At 41.6% G+C, this 20,207-nt stretch overlaps 1 protein-coding gene across 1 annotated transcript in view; it reads left to right on the top strand.

Moving 5' to 3' along the window:
* Positions 1-20,207, top strand: part of Herc3 (HECT and RLD domain containing E3 ubiquitin protein ligase 3) — a 92,409-nt gene that overhangs the window by 21,664 nt on the left and 50,538 nt on the right. Inside the window, exons 2-12 of the mRNA XM_059257899.1 lie at positions 2,538-2,697; positions 3,548-3,624; positions 4,387-4,608; positions 5,501-5,592; positions 6,835-6,965; positions 8,127-8,287; positions 10,430-10,506; positions 15,983-16,107; positions 17,381-17,440; positions 18,594-18,705; positions 19,065-19,254. Of these exons, the coding sequence (XP_059113882.1) occupies positions 2,538-2,697; positions 3,548-3,624; positions 4,387-4,608; positions 5,501-5,592; positions 6,835-6,965; positions 8,127-8,287; positions 10,430-10,506; positions 15,983-16,107; positions 17,381-17,440; positions 18,594-18,705; positions 19,065-19,254 (1,407 nt within the window). The remainder of the gene's footprint in view (positions 1-2,537; positions 2,698-3,547; positions 3,625-4,386; positions 4,609-5,500; positions 5,593-6,834; positions 6,966-8,126; positions 8,288-10,429; positions 10,507-15,982; positions 16,108-17,380; positions 17,441-18,593; positions 18,706-19,064; positions 19,255-20,207) is intronic.

The following is a 20,207-nucleotide window of genomic DNA, read 5'->3' on the forward strand; positions in this document are numbered from 1 at the left end:
CCAAACCCTCCCATATATTCCTGCCTGCTCTCTCTCAAATTCATGGCCTTTTTAAAAATCAATTATTATTGCATACATATATGTATGTATATATGTATATCTTCCTAAATGTAACCTATTGAGTCCATGTAATGTTACTTGTATGTGTGTGTTCAGGACTGACCATTGGCACTGGATAACCAGTTGGTGTGCTCTTCCCTGGGGAAAACCTCTTCTCCTGCTCTCAGTTTTACTCAGTTGCTTGTGGTTTTTTTTTTTTTTTTTTTCTGTAGTGTTGAGGCCTTGTAGGCTTTTCTCTATCCAGTTTGGTGTGTTCCTTGGTCATCATTGCTTGGCTTGTGTTTGGACGGTCATGTTAGACTTCATGGTTGTGGCTTCTGAAGTTCCTAGGAGATACAGTCTCACAGCAAAGCCCCTAAACCCCTGGCTTTTACAATCTTTCTGCCGTGTGTGTGTGTGTGTGTGTGTGTGTGTGTGTGTGTGTGTGTATGACACACATATACGTAAACATGTACAATGTGTGCCACATTTTCACAGCTGTTCATTGACTGATGAGTATCAAGATGGTTCCAGGACCTGGCTATTGTGAATAGTACTTCGATTAATGTAGACATGCAGGTTATCTCTATTACATGTTGTCCTTGACTGTTTGAGATGTACATCCAAAGTGGTACAGCTAGATCCTGTGGAAGTTCTTGTTTTAGTTTTTTGAGCAGCCTCCTCAATTGCTATACTAACTTGCATTCCCACCAATAGTATCTAAATGTCTTCACCTGGCCTCTCTGGCATATTGTTCTCTAAATGCCAGCCATTCTGACTAGGTTGGAATGGTCTCAATGTAGAAGTGATTTACAATTTCCTGATGTCTAAAGATGAAACTGTTTCATTTATTCAATGGTCACTTGAACAACTACTTTGAGAAATGACTCATTCTCAAAGATGAAACTGTTTCCTGATGTCTAAAGATGAAACTGTTTCATTTACTCACTGGTCACTTGAACTACTTTGAGAAATGGATTCATTCATCCATCTATTAATTGCACCATTTATTCTTCTGGCATTTAATTTTTACAGTATTTTGGTGATGAACACATGGTAATAGATTTTCCGTGTTCTCTGGGTGTGCCTTTGCTGTTAATGGTTTGCTCCATTCACAGAAGCCTTGCTGTTAGACAGAATCCCACCTGTCAATCCTTACTGTGTCCTGAGGAACTTCAGTCCTAATGAGAAAGTCACTGCCCATGCTTACATCATAAAGTATCTCTCTCCCCACGTTTACCTATAGTAGTATCATGGTGTAGGTCTTCCATGAAGATCTTTGAACCGTTTTTTAGTTAATTTTTTTTTTTTTTTTTGGAGTCAAGGTCACCAATAGCTAGGCTGGCCCTTGAACTCACTATACAGCAGAAAAGACCTTGAACTCCTGATTTGTCTGCCTCCACTTCCTAAGGGCTGTGTGCCACTCCACCTAGAGTAAGCCATTTTTTTTTTAAATAAGTGGTAAGGTAGAGATATAGTTTCAATCTTCTACCGTTTGTTAAACAAACCCTGTTCTCCACTATATGTTCTCAGCACCTTTATTGAAAACTCAAATGGCAGTAGTGTGGTTTATTTCTGAAGCTTCTATTCTACATTGCTACACATGTCTGTTTTCTGTATCAGTGGTTCTATAATTCTAACTCAGCAGCATAATTTGATGTCAGATGCTACAGAACTTTCACTGTTGCTTTTTTTGGTCCACAAATGTTTGTATGATGTATGTGTGTGTGTGTGTGTGTGTGTGTGTGTGTGTATCTATATGATGGGTCCGTACATGTATATATATTATGGATCTATATGTATCTATATCTGTCTATATCTAGGATGGATTAGCCATGTAGAGAAAATGGAACTGGAGAGTCTCATGTTAAGTGAAATATGCCAAACTCCGAGAGACAAGTAGAATGTTTTCTTTCATATGTGGACTCTCAGTCAAAAAAAAGGACCTGAAAAGTAAAGGAAGACTTTAGAGAATTGGAAGGGGATGTGGGGGGAGAGATGATAAGTACACATAATGAGAGTAAATATGATTAAAAAAAAAAAGATCTTATACACAGGTATGAAAATGCCAGTTGTCTACTGATGAATCCCCAAAGTTCAGTATTTCTGTAAACTTGCAGGTTTCATGGTTCTCTGTAAAATTGCCTGGGATGATGCTCGCTGTTGGCTCATCTTCATTGGGTCTAGGATCACCTAAGAGAGAGACATCTGGGAATATTTTGGGGGTATTTCTGAGGTTTAACTGAGGATGGAAGACCTACCCTACATCTGGGTGATACCATCCAGTAGGCTGAGGTCCTGGACTCAGTAATAAGCGGGAAGGGAGAAAGCTAGCAGAGTGCGAGCATCCCAGGCTCTTTTCCCAGGTGTCTGCGTGTGAGGAGTCAGAACTGTTGGCTCCTTCCCCGAAGCACCGTGCCCTCTTTGCTGTCCCCTCCTGGTTTTTAATTACTGTTTCCAGGCTCTATATTTTCTTCCTTTCTTTGGATCTCTTTCAGAACAAATTGGAGCATTGGCCGATCAGCACATCATACATGTGGCATGTGGAGAGTCCCACAGTTTGGCTCTTAGTGACCAGGGCCAGCTGTTTTCTTGGGGTGCAGGAAGTGATGGCCAACTGGGACTCATGACTACTGAGGATTCTGTGGCAGTGCCCAGGTGAGAACATTACCCAAAGGGTTCTTGATTTTGTACTGTTTTCTTCATGCTGTTGCTATTCCCTTTATGCTATTGATACGCCTGGTAACAACAATAGTGATACACAAACAAACAAAACCCAATTCGTTTTAGAAATGTCTGACTTAAAGTATAAACATGTGAGTTGGTTCAGAACTTTATTTCTTCTGGTACTAGCTACTGGCAGGGTTCCTAGCAATTGACAGATGTGTTGACTAAAAAGGATACCCCTTTTATCTCTTATACTTACTTACCTCAAACTGATGATCAGGAAATTTTTAATTACTTTTCTTTTCCTTTTTCATTTATTTATTTATTTATTTATTTATTTATTTATTTATTTATTTATTTATTTATTTATTGTTGTTTTGAGACAGGGTCTCATTTAACCCAGGTTAGCCTTGAACTCACTATGTAGCAGAGGCTGACCCCTTGCCCGTACTTCCCAATTGTAGCTTCCTGGGCACTGTCAGCCATAGTCTGCTCATTAGCATTTATGAAGACAGTAAATACATTAGAGATCCTAAAGATTTTGTATGCCACAATAATCACTTCCTGAAGTAGGGATGGTAGGTCGTAGGATTTTAGGAATGGGTCCAGGTGTGGGAGAATTTCTGTTTGTTTTAAACAGTGAATTCCTAAGAGTGAACCTAGTGAAAGCCCTAATAGAGTTTTATGAGACAAGATCACATGCTTAATTAGACAAGGTCACATGCTTGAATTTGAAAAGGTCTTTTGCACAAGGTGATATTTTTAATGAAGATGTTTAGTTGAGAATGTTTCTGATAATTCTGTGTGGATGCACGTTTAAGAGAATGCTTCTCTGTTTTAGGTTAATACAGAAGCTGAACCAGCAGACCATATTACAAGTTTCCTGTGGCAACTGGCACTGCCTGGCCCTGGCAGCTGGTAATTTATATACATATATGCTAATGCTATGTTAATTTAAAAAGCACTCCTCGTCTGCTGTCCTGTGTTATCTAACTTGAAAGCTTTAACTGAACAGTGACATTTATCAAGCAGTCTTTGTGTAGCACTCATCCCCTGTTGGTGATGTGGATGGTGTAGGATGCATCATTGCTGTTTCAGTCATGACACAAAAGAGAAGCAAGGGGCCAGGACAGCCAGCGCCCGGGGGTTTTTGAGAATGCAGAAGTGTTTGTGGACATTGTCTTTAAAAAGCTACAGTCCATTTTCAGGCCCCATTCTACCGTCAGGATTCCAGAGAAATGTCAAATCTGCAGTAAGAGAAGTGTGAGGGGGTGCAAGGACATGTTCCTCCTGCCACATGTCTTGCTCAGGCCGCCACCCCAGAGCAGTCCTGGGTCACAGCTGCAGCTCTTGTCAGTGTGGTCAGAGCTGAGTTCACCTTGCTCAGATGTGTGCCTGGTAACCAGCCTGTTCGGAACTGAATTGCCTTAAAGCTTCAGTGTTTTCTTTAGATAAGTGTTGACAGCCTTTGAAGGGCACTAAGGCTTGAGTTTGCTTTTCTGTTGTCTAATGCTCATTTAGGCTTTGGAAATCTTAAAACACGCAGTGTCTCTTCCCTTTCTCTTGCGTGGATTTGGTATGTATAGGGCAACTAACGGATCGTGTAATCGCTAGATTATCTTTGTGCCTAGAGCCTGTATCATTTTGTTTATAACATCAGTTGTCCTGTTGTTATTGCAGATGGCCAGTTCTTCACATGGGGCAAGAACAGCCACGGACAGCTGGGCCTGGGGAAGGAGTTCCCCTCTCAGACCAGCCCTCAGAGGGTGAGGGCTTTGGAAGGGATCCCACTGGCTCAGGTGGCTGCAGGAGGGGCCCACAGCTTTGCCCTGTCTCTGTCAGGAGCTGTTTTTGGCTGGGGAATGAACAATGCAGGGCAGCTAGGACTCAGTGATGAAAAAGGTATGTAACGTCACCGTGTGCGTTCTCCGGTTCAAAAATACATTTATGCATGTAACAAATGTTTCTGTGGACCTACTGTGTGCTGGCCTGGTGCTAGGTACAGAGGGAGCAGCAGTGAACAAGAGAGGACACCTGTGGCTTAGTGGAAGCCACATGCTAGTGGGTGGATGCTAATAACACACCTGTCGATATATAGTGGGTCCCATGGCTTTAGAGTAAGCTCCCTGTTTATCACAAGTTGGTCAGGAAGGAGCTCTCTGATGAGGGCATATTTGAGCAGAGCTCTGTAGGAGACCAGGTGGGAAGTGGGACATGTCGATGACTTGGTGAGGAATAGTCCAATCAAAGGGAACAGGCACCGACATGAAGGTGAGTGATGGGGAAACAGAGATGGAGATCGGGGAGGCTCTGTAGGCACCGCCACCAGGGACCCCAAAAGGTACAGCGAGGAGTTTGACTTCTTCAGTGAGGGGAGAAGAAATCTGAAGGGTTTTAAGGAGAGGAGTGGTCCAGTTTGTGTAGCTGTGGTGGGTCAAGAGGTCAGGGATCTGTTTGGAGGGAGAAGCTGTTGCCAGGATTTTTGTAGTGCTTGGTGAGGATGCTTCTGTTCATAGGATGTGTAGTTGGAAACAAAGGGAAGGCTGGAAGGATCAGGTCATAATGTGTGGGGCAAGGGAAGATGGCGTGAGTTGGAGTGGACAGAGAGAGTGTAGGAAATTACAAGTTAAGGTCTTGATATATTATTAAACTGAAATTTCATTGGACTTTCCAAGTAGAGTTGGAGGCAGAGAGCTGAATGTGAGTCAGGGGATATAAAATCCATGCTGACAGTTGTATATATCTCATTTAAAAGGCCAATGGTAGTCACATGCTGATGCTTAATTTGTCTTAGATCGAGAGTCTCCGTGCCATGTGAAACTTTTACGAACACAGAAAGTCGTCTACATTAGTTGTGGAGAAGAGCACACAGCGGTTCTCACAAAGGTGAGGGGCTCAGGGGCCTCGGCTGTGGAGGAGGGTGTGATGGGCAGTTTGTGTTGCAGAGTAGCTGTGGTCGTGAATTTTTGGGCTTGGGCTTGGATTTTCTCTTTAGCTCTGTTGTAGTTGTCCTGGGAGGAGCAGAGGGAAGACTGCTTTTTAACAACATGCCTGTGTTCTCCTCTTGGATAACTTTATAAGTTCCTAAGGTAACATTTTAAAATAGTTCAATATAAATAATAAAAGTATGGTATTTATACATATGTAAAACAGCACCCGTCCTTTGTTCTTTTTAAATAATCCATTTGAACATATAAAAAAATAGTAACTTAATTACTATTTTAAAATTATTAGGTGGTGTCTGTTGCTTCTAAAAACATTTACATGCTAGAAAGAATGAAAATTCTTCTTTCCTCCCCCCCCCCCTTTTTTTTTTGTGGTTTTGAGACAAGGTCTCATGTATCAGGCTGCTGTTTATTCTGCCATACAGCACGTATTAGTATGGTTTTGAACTCTCCCACTCCCTGCCTCCACCTCTACAATTTGAAGTGTGGGCCACCATATCTAGATTGAAAATGCCTTTTCATATTGAGGACTTGCTATCATAGATTGCTTAGCATTTATTCAAGTACAAATTTAAGATCTTTATTATGGAGTTTATGAGGCCTCAGTTTCTCACATGTGAGTGACCCTGAAGAATCCTCTCGTTTTACTTGCGTTAGCTTTAAAAAATGTCTGCCTCCTAACACATTATTGCACTTCAAAAATTATTTTGTGCCAGCGTTTTGCTTGGGTATGTGTATCCTGTACATGCCTGGTGCTTGTGGAGTCCAGAACAGGTCGTTGGATCACCTGGCACTAGAGTTCCCTCTGGTTGAGAGGTTCGGGCAGTGAGTGCTGCCAACAGAACTCAGGTCCTCTGAAACAGCAGCAGGTCCTGTTCCTAAACTGCTGAGCTAACTCTCCAGCCCTACCTAACTGCACTTTTAAATCGTCTCTAAAATCCCCAAGTAGCACCCAGGCCTTTAAGCGGTGTGGATTTTGTTCCCTAAAGCTATATAGTCTTACATTCCTTCATTCTTTTTCTACTTCATAAACGTTCTCAAGAAATGATGATGGCCAAGTATCAGGTGAGTGTGGTGCCTCCTACAGGCCAGAGGGATGGAAGGCACGTTCAGTTTTTAGAGGAATCTCAGCAATCTCGGCAATCTCAGGTTCCAAAGTCACCCTACCCTTGTCCCTTGTTAGAGTGGAGGCGTGTTTACCTTCGGTGCTGGTTCCTGTGGACAACTTGGACATAACTCCATGAATGATGAAGTTAATCCACGAAGAGTTCTGGAGCTGATGGGCAGTGAAGTAACTCAGATTGCTTGTGGCAGGTGAGTGCCTCTGAGGTGCAGAAGTGGATCTGGCAGTGGGAAAGCCTGTGGGCTCACTGAACCAATGTCAGTTTAGGAAATCTTTTTGGTTTGTATTTATTTTTTTTCTTTTATAAGATAGTACTGGTCTGTGTGCCCTGCGCTGGCCTCAATCTCTTAAACTTGTGGATATGTAATGCAGGCTTCCTCCTGCTCTTACCTCCTGAGCGAAGGGATTATTGGCATGTGCCACAGTTCACAGCGTGGTTTAGGAAATCTCAACTGCATGATCACCTGTGTAGGTAAGGAAGGGCTTTAGGTAAGCGGACCAGCAGGACACTGGGCCACATGGAGTAGAAGGTGAGTAGCACAATGTACAGAAGGAACGAAGAAGGAATGTGACAGTTCCTGGCTGTACCTATTTTGTTTTTGTTTCATCCTAAAGGAAGGATGTGCCAGGTTGTTCATCTCTTTCTACATGTTGCCTTCCTCGCCAAGATCAGTAGGCGCTTTTGTGACCTTTTGTCACAGCAATACAGTGCTGTCATCTATGGTTTAGTTAACAAGCCTGCCCTGCAATTACAAGTCCACAAATTTACATTCCCACCAAGCACATTAAAAAGCCAGATTGGCAGTGTCCATCTGTAACCCCAGTGCTGTGACAGGCCGAGAAAGTCACATTCCCCAAACTCACTGGCAAGCCAGCCTAGTTTACCAAGAGACTGTCTTAAAAAAGGCTCAGTGAGAGACTGTCTTTAAAAAATAAGGAGAAAATTATTTCTGGCCTACACACATGCACACACATGCATGTCCATATGTACATACACATGCATAGACTTATACATGAGCAATTATAACACACACACACACACACACACACACACACACACACACACACCAAAGAGAACCACAAAAATCAAAACTTCTCATAATGTTTCAAGCAAGTTTATGCTCTAGTGTTGGACTACATTCATAGCTGTCCTGGGTCTTGGCCATAGGTTAGCTGTGCCTGATTGGGTGTCAGAGGTTAGGAGTCTGTTGTAAAAAACACAAGAACAGGGAGAGACTCCAGAGGAATCTGTGGGACTTGCTGTGATCTCATGTGGAAGTTAAAAATCAGGTTGAGTGTACATCCTCCTGATCAGTAGAAAGTATGCTAATGCGTGAATTCTTTCCCTACAGACAGCACACCCTAGCCTTTGTGCCTTCTTCTGGACTCATCTATGCATTTGGTTGTGGAGCTAGAGGTCAGCTAGGAACTGGACACACATGTAACGTTAAGTCCCCATCTCCAGTGAAGGGGTATTGGGCTGCCCACAGTGGTCAGCTTTCAGCTAGGGCCGGTAAGAGTGATTTTCGTTGCAATTAATTATATTTTTAAGTAATCATAACTATTAATTATATTTTTAAGTAATCGTAATTATTATTTCAATATGTATTTGTTACTTGTCTTGAACTATTTTGGAGGTGATAAACATGAGTTGTTTTTTTTTTTTTCTTTGCGTTTTTGGATATTTATCATCAAATTATTTGAGCACTCGCTCTGTGTGAAGCTCTGTCATCGGGAGCCTAGAGAACCATTATTGGGGCTTGAGGATTATATCTTCTTGTTGATTATTCTTAAAGTATAACTGATTGTTTAACAAATTCCATTACCATGGTAAGCACTAAAAAGCAAGCACAGGACTATTGGCCATCACTCCCTTGTCAGAAGCAAAGAGCTGTCCCTCAAGATCAAAAAAATTCTAGAGGTAGGATTTGAACCCAGATCTGCCTCGGTCTGAAGCCTGTGCTCTGGGTGCCTGTGCTCTGCTTCTGATGTCTGGTGATGGTGGGATGAGACTTCTTTCTGAAGATTCTCTTGAGGAGATTGGGTTGGCAGACTGTTTATTTTATTGGAGACTAAAGTAAGACAGTTATTCATATTGACCAACTCCTTCACCCTGAAATAATGTATCCAGAGCTAGAAACTGGACTGCCAAGTTATTAAATAGAAATATTATTTAATAATCAAATTTCATTTTGAATTTTAAACTGACAAACTTAGGACTTGGTATGGATTTAAAAATAACAGTTATAAGTTCCCTTACTGTAACTGTTTTTGTGAAAAAGCAGAGAAAAAGAGATTGATTCAGTTGGCCACATTGGGAAGAGGAACAGTTGAAGAGTTCAGTGACTCCCAAGTTCATCCCCCTCCTTCCTGCATGCTAAGAAACTGAAGGCCAGGCAATGAATAATCCTTGTGAACCTAGCGTACAGCACAGAGCTGCTATAAGCCTGTCACTCAGTAAACACTTATGGGACAGATATCTGTGAGATGTAGGAAGCTGAAAATATAAAATAAACAGGACTGTCTGCATTAATATTTTCCAGAGCAAAAAAATAGCCTGGTGTCTTCTTGGTCATTTGTAAATATCTTTCTCCAGGTGTTCCTCTCATACTTGGAATACATGTGCTTAGCAAGTGTGCTCCTGGATCTGGTAGTGAACTCCTGTGATATAGACTTTTCAGGATCACAAGTCCTAGGCCAGCCTGGACTATGTAGTTATCCTTGTCTCAATCCCTTCCTCCTCCCAGACAACAATAATCGAATCAAGAAACTCAAGTTTAATTTGAAACTGCAAGTTTTTTGAAATTGAATCACAATCTGGCTTGACTTAAGTGGTTGTAAATTTATGCCTGTGTGTTTGACAAAATATGGTAGAAATAAGGAAATTTCCAATGTTCATGATATATGCTATGGACTTAGGGTCCTTTGTGGTACTATGAGTCCACAGGGGAAGGCACTGAGGAGTATTAGAGCTGGGGGTTGGAGTGTGTGAAGGAGATGTGTGGATATACATGTAGCATTAAACAAACTGGAAAGGTTTGTGTATGTTTAGGTGTCTGTGTGTGTGCATGTAACAGTAGCAATTAAAAAGAGGCTATGCTTTCAAAAGGAGAGGGCAGGGGTGAATGTGATGGGTCAGAGGAAGAGAGCAAAAGGGGGAAATGATGCAATTACATTTTAAATAAATAAAAAAAAATTAGGTGGTCTTCAGAGTGTCCCCATGTGATGGGGTGTCTACCTGGGGCTGGAAAAAGAGGCCTTTGCGTTGCTAGCATCATCCTGCAGGGGATGGAGAGGGCCACATGCAGATGTGGGATTGCCGTGCACGTTACCATTTATAGTGGTGCCCGTTTTAGAATTCAGGCCAGTGGCATGACCGAATTAGCATGAGAAGTAGAGACAAGGTCAGGGTTAGCTGGCTGTGAGGGAGGCAGGCGGGAAGGGTATAGGCACTGTTTCTTATATTTATTTTTAACTGATCTAGAAACAATCCTAGGCAGTGAACCAGGAGGGAAGGCCTCTTCTCTGCACACAATTAAAACAGATAAGAGACCCCCCCCCCCTCCCCCCGCGCCAAAGCACACTTTGGAAAATCAGAGGAGGATGGAAGGGAGCAACCACTGAAAAACAAACTGTTTGAAATTTTTTTTGACAGATCGCTTTAAGTACCGTGTCGTTAAGCAGATCTTCTCTGGGGGGGACCAGACGTTTGTGCTTTTCTCCACGTATGAGGTAAAATTTTCTTTTGATTTTCACATTCACAGCAGAATGATGGTAGTCAATGTTTATTTTAATAGTTACACAAAAGCTTTGTGGCTCTTTGTTTCTACTGATTTTTATCTTACTAAAAGAAACAATCTAAGCCTTGATGTTATCTCCACTTAGCTCCTTCAAATTGCTAATAATTGTCCTGTTCTTAACATTGTTGAGAACATCGTTCTAATTTATAGTGTAGAATTACTTATTTATATCCATATTTGTTCTAAAAGAAATTTAAGGAGGCTTGGAGCATTTGTGTTACTATTTTTCTGTTTCATCACTGTTAAGTGTTAAGTACCAAATGCCTTCTAGATGTTTGCTGACTTAGTGGGTTTCCTTGTTTGATCTGACTGAGTATATAATAAAACATATAGGTGAGATACAAAAAAGTTCAGATCTTTTATTACTTATCACCTGCTCATGATAGCACACCAAGATTCCCCTTCTCTTGCTCCTTCGTCACTCTGCCAAAGAAGCCACAAGAACAGTGGCATACATGGGCACACAGTGCACACCTGTAACTCTAGTACTGGTCCGGTAGAGACAGCAGTTTAAGGTTATCCTTGCCTACGTGGCCAGTTTGGGCTAGCCTGAGCTACACAAGACCCTGTCTCAAAGGAAAAGAAAGGAAAGGGGGAAGGAGACAGCGCATTTTGTCTTTCAGAGTTCAAGGCCTGGAATAGATACAAAAGTCTATGGCGTTTATTTAGTTCATTCTAATTTTCATGGCCAAGGACAGTCAGCTGACAAGAGTGCCGAGCTATGGTTTCTTCTTTTTGCTTTCTCACACTCCTACTTCTGTTTCACCAGCCCTGTATGGGAATAAACTCAAGGTAGTAGTTGGAAAAGCAGGAGACTTGGTTGGGAAGAAAAACCGAGGCCTTTTCACTTGGGAAAGTCTCTCCATCGCTCTGACGCTGCCATCTTTAAGCCCCGTCTCTTGAGTACCATTCTGTGATTCTATAGAAAAGGTCCCGGCCAGGCTGGAAGCTGCGATTGGCCAGCCGTGTTTCAGGTCAGGAACCTCCGGAAAGCTGTGTACTTTAGCCCTCTCAGGGGTGATGTGGAATTGCTGCCTTGGACCTATTTTGGGTTCAGCTTTATAACGTCACAGAGAAATCTTAGAAGTTGAAGTTATGCCAGTAAAACAAACGGTAAAAACACAGGGTCTCTTCAGTAACCTTTCTGTTTTCAAGTAGTAGACTTAGAGGAATTCATTTGTGTAAGAAACTGACTTTTGTTTTTTTTTTTTCTGGGAATTAAACATAAAACTTAAATTTCCTTCCTTTAATAAATATACAGTACGATCTCTGTAGCTGAGTTTTAAATGTGTTAATCGTGTTGGTTATGGAAAACAACCCATTGATAAAGGAAGTAAGTTATATGATAGTGTTCGCCAGTAAGTTAAAGTTTCAGCTGGGGACAGGTGTCCTCTGTTTAAAGTTTCAAGTTCACAGTGGAATGTTCCTCCCACCCACTTTAAGGTGATAGCCAGGCTTACCCAAGCAGCTCACTACTGACTGCCCCTGGGCTCCGAAGTGCCGTCCTTGCAGCTCTGGTACACCTGCCTTTTCAAGTGCAAAGCCATACAGATTTACATGTCATATCATCAATCTATCTATCTATCTATCTATCTATCTATCTATCTATCTATCTATGCACACATACACACACACACACACACACACACACACACACACACACTAGTTTAGATCCAGAATCTATCTATCTATCTGTCTGTCTGTCTGTCTGTCTATCTATCTATCTATCTATGCACACATACACACACACACACACACACACACACTAGTTTAGATCCAGAATCTATCTATCTATCTATCTATCTATCTATCTATCTATCTATCTGTCTGTCTGTCTGTCTGTCTGTCTGTCTGTCTATCTATCTATCTATCTATGCACACACACACACACACACACACACACACTAGTTTAGATCCAGAATCTATCTATCTATCTATCTGTCTGTCTGTCTGTCTGTCTGTCTATCTATCTATCTATCTATGCACACACACACACACACACACACACACACACACACACACACACACACTAGTTTAGATCCAGAGATTGAAAATTATATGCTTACCTGCTTAACGTATCACTACTTTAATGTGTGAAGTGTCAGCTAGAAAAACAATGTTTCAGATTCTTTTGGATTTTGAAATATTTGCATGTACATAAAGTATCTTGGAGATGGAACCAAGTCTACACAAGAAACTCGCTGCAACTCCAGTGCATCATGGAGGCAATGCCAAATGGCATCTTAAGTCACTATGCACGTGAACATGAAACTCACTAGAACTCAAACACACTGAAGGCACGTTATACAGCATCTTAAGTCATTGTTTGCAGAACTGTGTAACATCCCACAGCTCAAACACACCGTGAAGGTGTGTTAACAGGACGTCTTAAATCACTGTGTGCGTGAGTTTTCCACTTCTGGTGTCATATCAGTTTTGGATTTTTGAAGCTTTCAGGTTTTGAATGTTCCACCTGTACTCACATGTTCCTTTGCTGTGTTAGTCAGGGGTTCTCAGTTTAAATCACAGCCTCACCTTTCCTTTTACCTTGTTCTCAGGATAGGGCTGAAGAGGGAATGTGGTTGGAATCCTTAGATGAGTGTGTTTGCTTCAAGCCTGCTAGCTATAATATTCTGTCTCTCTGTCTCTCTGTCTTTGTGTCTGTCTCTGTCTCTCTCTGTCTCTCTCTCTCTCTCTCTCTGTCTCTCTCTCTCTCTCTCTCTCTCTCTGTCTCTCTCTCTGTGTGTGTGTGTGTGTGTGTGTGTGTGTGTGTGTGTGTGTGTGTGTGTGTGTGAAACTGAATGGTGATATGCTGATTCCCAACTTTGGATGTCCATTAGAGTCGCCCGGGGGACCTCAAAGCTCAGTACATGCTGAGAAGTACTGAATCACTGAGCTGTACTCCCAGGCCTCCATACTTGCTGATTATATACAAGCTAAAAAGAAAAATACTGTACTAGGTCAAATGTCACTGGGCTTTGGACTGCTAAGGGAACTTTGAAAAGTTCCCAATGGCCAGCACACATTCCAGGCTAATTGCCAATGCATACTCTAGGCCAATTTAGTTAGACCACCAGCAGCAGGTGAGCTTTTAACATCCCCCAGGTGACTCAAAAAGTGTAATTTTCATGTTTGGTTCCCCTACCCACAGAGGGGAAAATTATGCTTTTTCTTGTGTCTATGGGTTACTGACTATATAATGAAGAACGAGAAAAACAGTTTGAAACCTACATATTTTCTGTAAGTGTGTGTTACTGTTGGTGTGCATTTGCCCCTTTTAGGAAGCAATTCAAGTTTAATAGTAATAGTGCTTTACATCCGTGACAGGGGGAAAGGCAGGTGGGTGTGTGTCTAAGTTGTCCATGTTGATTTAAGAGTTTCTTGGATGTAATTCAATATTACATATGTTCTTTTTTGTATATGTCTGTAGTCCTTTTTTTTTTTTTTTTTTTTTTTTTTAGAATAGTTATCAAGAACAAGATGATCTGCTGTGTGTTACAGGGGCTTTTCTTTATAATGCTAACTCACAACTGTAGAGGAGAACCAGCAAGTTTCCTTTGAAAGCTATTTTATGTGCAAGTACAGAGGAGAAAACAATGCTTTATGAATTGATGGCTTTGACTGCTTGGATGTTACTTTTCCCTCCTTTAGAAGGCATAAAGCACTGTCAACTTTTTCTTAGTTCTGGATTATAAATAGCTGTTGGAGAAAAAAGGTTGAGAACAAGCAGGTTTAGAGAATGTTTCTTTTAAAATACCACTAAATGGGTTGGCAAGACAGCCCAGAGAGTGTGTGGGTGTGGCCACTAAGTGGGCAACCTGAGTTCTATCCCTGGGACCAACATGGTGGATGGAAAGGACCAACTCCTGTAAGGTGTGCTCTCACCCTCACACATGTATCGTTGCGTGCATGCGCATACACACAAATTAATAAATCACTGTAATTAAAACAATATCACTGGGCTTGGGGTTGGAGAGATGGCTCAGTGGTGAAGAACCTTCATTGGCTGCTTTTCAGGAGGACCCAGGTTCAATTCCCAGCACCTACAGGGTGTCTCACAACCATTTGCAACTCCATTTCCAGGGGATTCATTGCCTTCTTCTGGACTCTGTGGGCAGTGGGCATGCAAGTGGTACATGGACATACATGCTGGCAAAACACTTATACATATAAAAAATAAAATTTAAAAAATATGTATCACTAAAGAAAGAATGTACAGTGTGGGCATTGTTTGGGGTTTTCAAGGCTATTATTAACATCCTTTTCGATACTTTCTTTCATAAGTTTATAGGTATATACTTGGAGCCAGAAATTAAGAGTCCCTGGGGCTGAGGAGATGGCTCAGTAGTGAAAATGCTTGCCCTGCAAGTGTGTGGACAAGAGTTCAGATCCCCAGAACCCTTGTAAAAGCCAGGTGGGTGTGGCATTAATCCGTCCTTGGGAGGTGGAGACAGAGGCTCCCGGGAGCAAGCTGGCTAGCTAGACTAGCCAAGCGGTGAGATCTAGGTTCACTTGAGAGAGAGACTTTGTTTCAATAAGTAAGGTGGAGAGTGATCAGGAGAGTGACCAAGTCAACCTCTGGCCAACACAAGGTTGTGCTTGCACATGTGTGCACACCTTGTACACACACTTATACCTACACTTGTGAAAATACGCCCATAGAGGGATGCGCAGCACACACAGACGGTTGAGGGGGGAAAAACCATGTGACATTGAATTTTTAGAATCGTTTACACTATAGATTATAACTAAATTCTGCTTAAAAAAAAAAAACTTATTTAAAGAGAGTATTATGTAGCCCAGGCTGGCCTTGAGAACTCACTATATAGCTAGGGATGATCTTGAACTATTGATTTTCCTCCCTCTCCTCACCTCCCAAGTGCTGGGATTACAGGCATGTACCATCATGTCTGGCTTAAACATTTTATGCTACATTTTATTGGAGTTGAGGGAACAATTACAGCAAATAACTGGTACCTCTTGGTACCATGTTGCAGTGACTCAGCAAGAGAAAGGAGACCTAGAGAACTGGTCATTGGGTTGAAACCGGCCCTCTAAAGAACACCTCCTCATGGGTGAAGGAGACATGGTTTAATGGAGTGAAATGTTGGGTTTCAATCAATTACGAAAGACGTCTCACCCAGTCTGGTGTGGTGCCCTGAAGCTGAGGCAGGGGAGCGGAACTTTTGTACCATAGCTACCTACTCCCAAGTACAGTAGAGCGGATCAGTGGCCTAGGGAAGCTCCTCCTTGATGCAGTAGTGGTACATGTCTCTGCTCCAAGGGAGAACTCCCGGAAGTTATGAGTGCCTTCAGTTCATGAAGTCCAATGTGGAGACCACACTGGGGAAAGAGAGGGGAGAAGATTGGTGTCTGTCATCTCTTTTTTTCTCTTGTGATTTCTCCAGAATTCTTCTCCTGCTGTTGACTTCAGGACTGTGAATCAAGCATGTTATACCAAGTTGATAAATGAGGAAACCATAGCAATTTGGAGACAGAAACTCACAGAACACAACAACGCAAACACAGTCAAGTATGTGTTTCATTTCGCTTCTTCCAAAATGTGCTGGAATTTTCTAGCTTAGTAGCTGATATTCTCTGCAACTACAGAGGTTGTGAATATAAACAGAGTTTTGCCTTTATGGAATCATTCTTGTAAGTTTATTTTGGAGTCTCATCTCATTAGCCCCCATTAGCACAGTGATTTCCTCGCCAATTCTCACTGGTCTTGGCTTCCTCATTGCAAGATCTTTGAAATCCCATGGAGGAAGGCCCAGGTTGGTCTCCCAGCTGAGAGCTCTCTGTATTTTGTTACCTGTAGAAGGGTTTTTTTTCACACTGATATGTCAAAGAATTTTGAATCTTTTTTGTTTGTTTTCAGACAGGGTTTCTCTGTATAGCCCTGGCTGTCCTGGAACTCACTCTGGCTGGTCTCAAACTCACAGAGATCCACCTGCCTCTTCCTCCAGAGTACTGGGATTAAAGGCACGTGCCACCACCACCACCCAGTAAGAATCTAGAGTTTTAACAGCCTTTTATTTTTAGCTAATTTGTATAGCTTCTACACTTTTGTCATTTAATGTGATTAGTTGAAATGATAATTCAGAGGCTTCTGGGGAAAAGGCACAATAAAATGTGAAGCTTTTGTTGAGTTTGTTTTAGTTTCAAGGAAAATAGTTTCCTTTCTGTGATATACTTGCTCCAACAAGGCCACACCTCTTAATAGTGCCCTTCCCTATGTGCAAAGCATTCACACACGTGACTCTGGGGACCATTCCGCCCCAACCACCATAGTTTCCTTCTAGTCATTTACTTGTTTATTCCTTGACTTTCAAGGCAATCCTGGGTCCTCAGAAAGCAGGCACCTCTATAGATTCTGCAAAATTTAGGTAATAGGAGTAAGTCTTTACTCATCTTCCTCAGAAGGTCAATCGAATAGGAAGATGTGATCGGGCATTTATTAACTTTTGTACATGGGAAATAACAGCTCACTTTTTGTTTGTTTGTTTTTTTTGTTGTTGTTTTTGTTTGTTAGAAATGGTAGTAAGAAAATGTCCAAGCTTTTTGTTAGAAGCAGTTTTTCTTTTATGAGTTTTTACACTTGAAAAAAAAAATGTAACTTGTGGGGCAATTGTTTTTGTCCATTTGTGGGCAGAATACTGTTCTCTAAACTGGGTATGCACCTGCTGGAGGAACGGAGCTGCTCCGATGACCCAAGGGCCTGGCTGGTCAGATGACCGGCTTGCTGCTGGAGCTTATAGAAGTACTGATTGTAATTCTTCTCTCTCCTTTTCTGTCTTGAATAGTGGTGTTGTTCAGATACTGTCTTCTGCAGCTTGTTGGAATGGAAGCTTTCTGGAAAAAAAGTAAGTGACCTAGAAGCTTACAAACCTGTGTGTAATATAAATACTTACCAAAGGCCGTGAAAGACTTCTTTTGGGTAGTAGTTGGTTTTGATTGAAGGGGAAAAGCTGACATTTGCATACAATTGAAATATCCAGTAATGATGGATTAGAGGACCCCAGGGTGGCAGTGTTTACTCACCTGTCACTGGCAGATTTGCAGAGAGAAACTGCCCCTCAGGAGGTCTAGTGTGACAGAGGCAGAGGCAGGAAGTTCTCTGAGTTCAAGGCCAGCCTGGTCTACAAAGCAAAGTTCCAGAACAGCCAGGGCTGTTACACAGGGAAACTCTGTCTTGAGAAAAACCAAATAGGGGAAAAAAAAAAATTTCTTTCTCAGAAATGATTGCTTTCTAGTTTCCTGGCGTCTACAGGTATTCCAAGATTAAACACACACATCTAAAGAGTCAAAGCTGTGATCCATATATAAGAGAAAACATATTGGGGTTTCCTTTCTAAGTCTGGATGTCTTAGTCAGGGTTGTCTAGATCTAATTTTTATTTTAAGTACTTTTTTGAGGAAGGCTTGGAATAAGAGTCTATGTACCATTTGTTCATAAGTGGGCCCCTTTGCATAAGGGAAGAGTGTGTGTGTGTGTGTGTGTGTGTGTGTGTGTGTGTGTGTGTATGTGTATGTGTATGTGTGTGTTTGCTTGCAACCAGCTGCAACATCCACATCTAGCAAAAAGATACTGAAGCGGATCAGGCAAGGGACCTGCTTTTATGCTTTGTAAAAGGCTTAGCTTGAAATGGTGGTCTTCGTATTTTGACTTGGAGCGGTGGGCGGATTTGAAAATTTTAAGCCCTGTTTAAAAGTGGAATTGCTCTCAGTGCTCAGGAGGCAGAGAGAGGCAGGTGGACCTCTGTGTTCAAGGCCAGCCTGGTCTACATAGAGAGTTCTAGGCTGGCAAGGGCTACCTTGTAAGACCATTTCTCAAAACCAAACCAAACCAAACTGGGGTGGGAAGAATCACTGTAAGGCTTGTTCTGTTGGTTTTCCCAAATTAGTGTTTTGTAGTATCTTCTCTACTGGGTCCAATTTAAATCTGCCGAGAATGGATAAGTGTTTGCTTTTTGTTTTCTTTTATTACATATGGATTTTTGTTTGTTTGTCTGTTTAGAATTGATGAACATTTTAAAACCAGTTCCAGATTCCCTGGGATTGACCTGAACTCAACTAGGGTTTTATTTGAGAAGTTAATGCACTCTCAGCACTCCATGATTCTAGAACAGGTATGTTATTTGTATTTATTATAAAATGCTGTTCCCTTTGAGTTCAGCTTCTAAGACAAAAGGAACAGCAAGACAAAATGAGAGTCTTGCACAACTCTTATTAATCTTGTAAATATTAGTGTTGGGGGTTGGCTGTCTTTTGCTTACATCTTCTTAAGGAGTGGCCTCTCTGAAGTACTAGGTCTTGGTGGGTGGGAAGCCAGGAGTCTGAACCAGAGCCCGACAACTCCTATTTGCTCAGTGCTCACCGAGTGAGCAAGAGTTGTGAGTTCATCCGATGACTTATGAATTTGGAGATGAGTTATTTAAGTCTCGGATGTGTTTCAATTTCTCACTGCTTTTTTCCTCCTCTCTTACAGATATTAAACAGCTTTGAAAGTTGCCTCATTCCCCAGTTGTCAAGTTCACCCCCAGATGTTGAAGCTATGAGAATCTATTTAATACTGCCAGAGTTTCCCCTGCTTCAGGATTCTAAGTACTACATCACGCTGACTATTCCCTTGGCGATGGCCATTCTGCGTCTGGATATAAACCCTAGCAAAGTCTTAGGTGAATTCATCAAACTGAATACCACTGGTTGTGGACTTACTTTCTTTGTTTTGTTGGCTGGCTCTTGTAGATCTAACAATCTTATTTGTTGCCATTTAATACCTTTACCATTTAATTTTTTCTTTGCTGTTGATTTCCAGCTAACCCTGTTTTCAATTTGGGCAAATTGAACTGTTATTAAGTTAACTTGAAATGATTTATGACCTTAATCCCAATATTGAGATATTCATAAAGTTAGATTATTCAACTTTCAACTATTTTCCCCCCTACACTTGCTTGCAGTTGTAATGCCTCAAATATTATCATCCGTCTGTCTGTCCATCTCCAGTACTGACTTTAGGGGGTGGGAGCCAAATGAACGGATGTTGTGATACAGAGATCCCCAAGAAAGGAGAGATAGATAGAGAGTGACCTAGCGAGGACTTACGGAATGTTTTTGTTTGTTTTTTTTTTTCTTTTTTAGGACAGTTGAGTCCACACTGATTTTTGCAGGCTCTGGACACTTTGCTGAGATAAGAACCTTCCGTTCCTCAGTGAGCTGGAGAGGGTCTCTGCTGGAGTAGCGCCTGAGACATTTTTAGTAATCTCATGCAGAAACCTGTCACCTGGCTTTTTACTTTTTTTTTTCCCCCTTTCTTGGTAATTTTTTCAGGCGTTTGTTACGACTTGGTAACTTGTGTGGTTCAGGTGCCCTGAGTGTCACCGGAGCACGGCTTTCCCTGGAGCGAACAGACCTGCTTCTGGCTCTTCCATTGCTTTCATCTTCACACAAGAGATCAGTCCAGAATAATAATAATGAATGAATGAATAATACGCTAGTACTTAATACTTTCCATGATTGGGAGCATGTTTTCTTAGGTGTTTCTAACAGGTGTAAAATAGAGCAATGGCAGTTTTTAAAGACATTTTATCAGACTTTTTAAGCTTTAGTATTTTAAATTTTTTTATTTTCC

Source organism: Peromyscus eremicus, chromosome 3 (genome assembly GCF_949786415.1).
Source record: "Peromyscus eremicus chromosome 3, PerEre_H2_v1, whole genome shotgun sequence".
In the NCBI taxonomy this organism is placed as follows: domain Eukaryota; kingdom Metazoa; phylum Chordata; class Mammalia; order Rodentia; family Cricetidae; genus Peromyscus; species Peromyscus eremicus.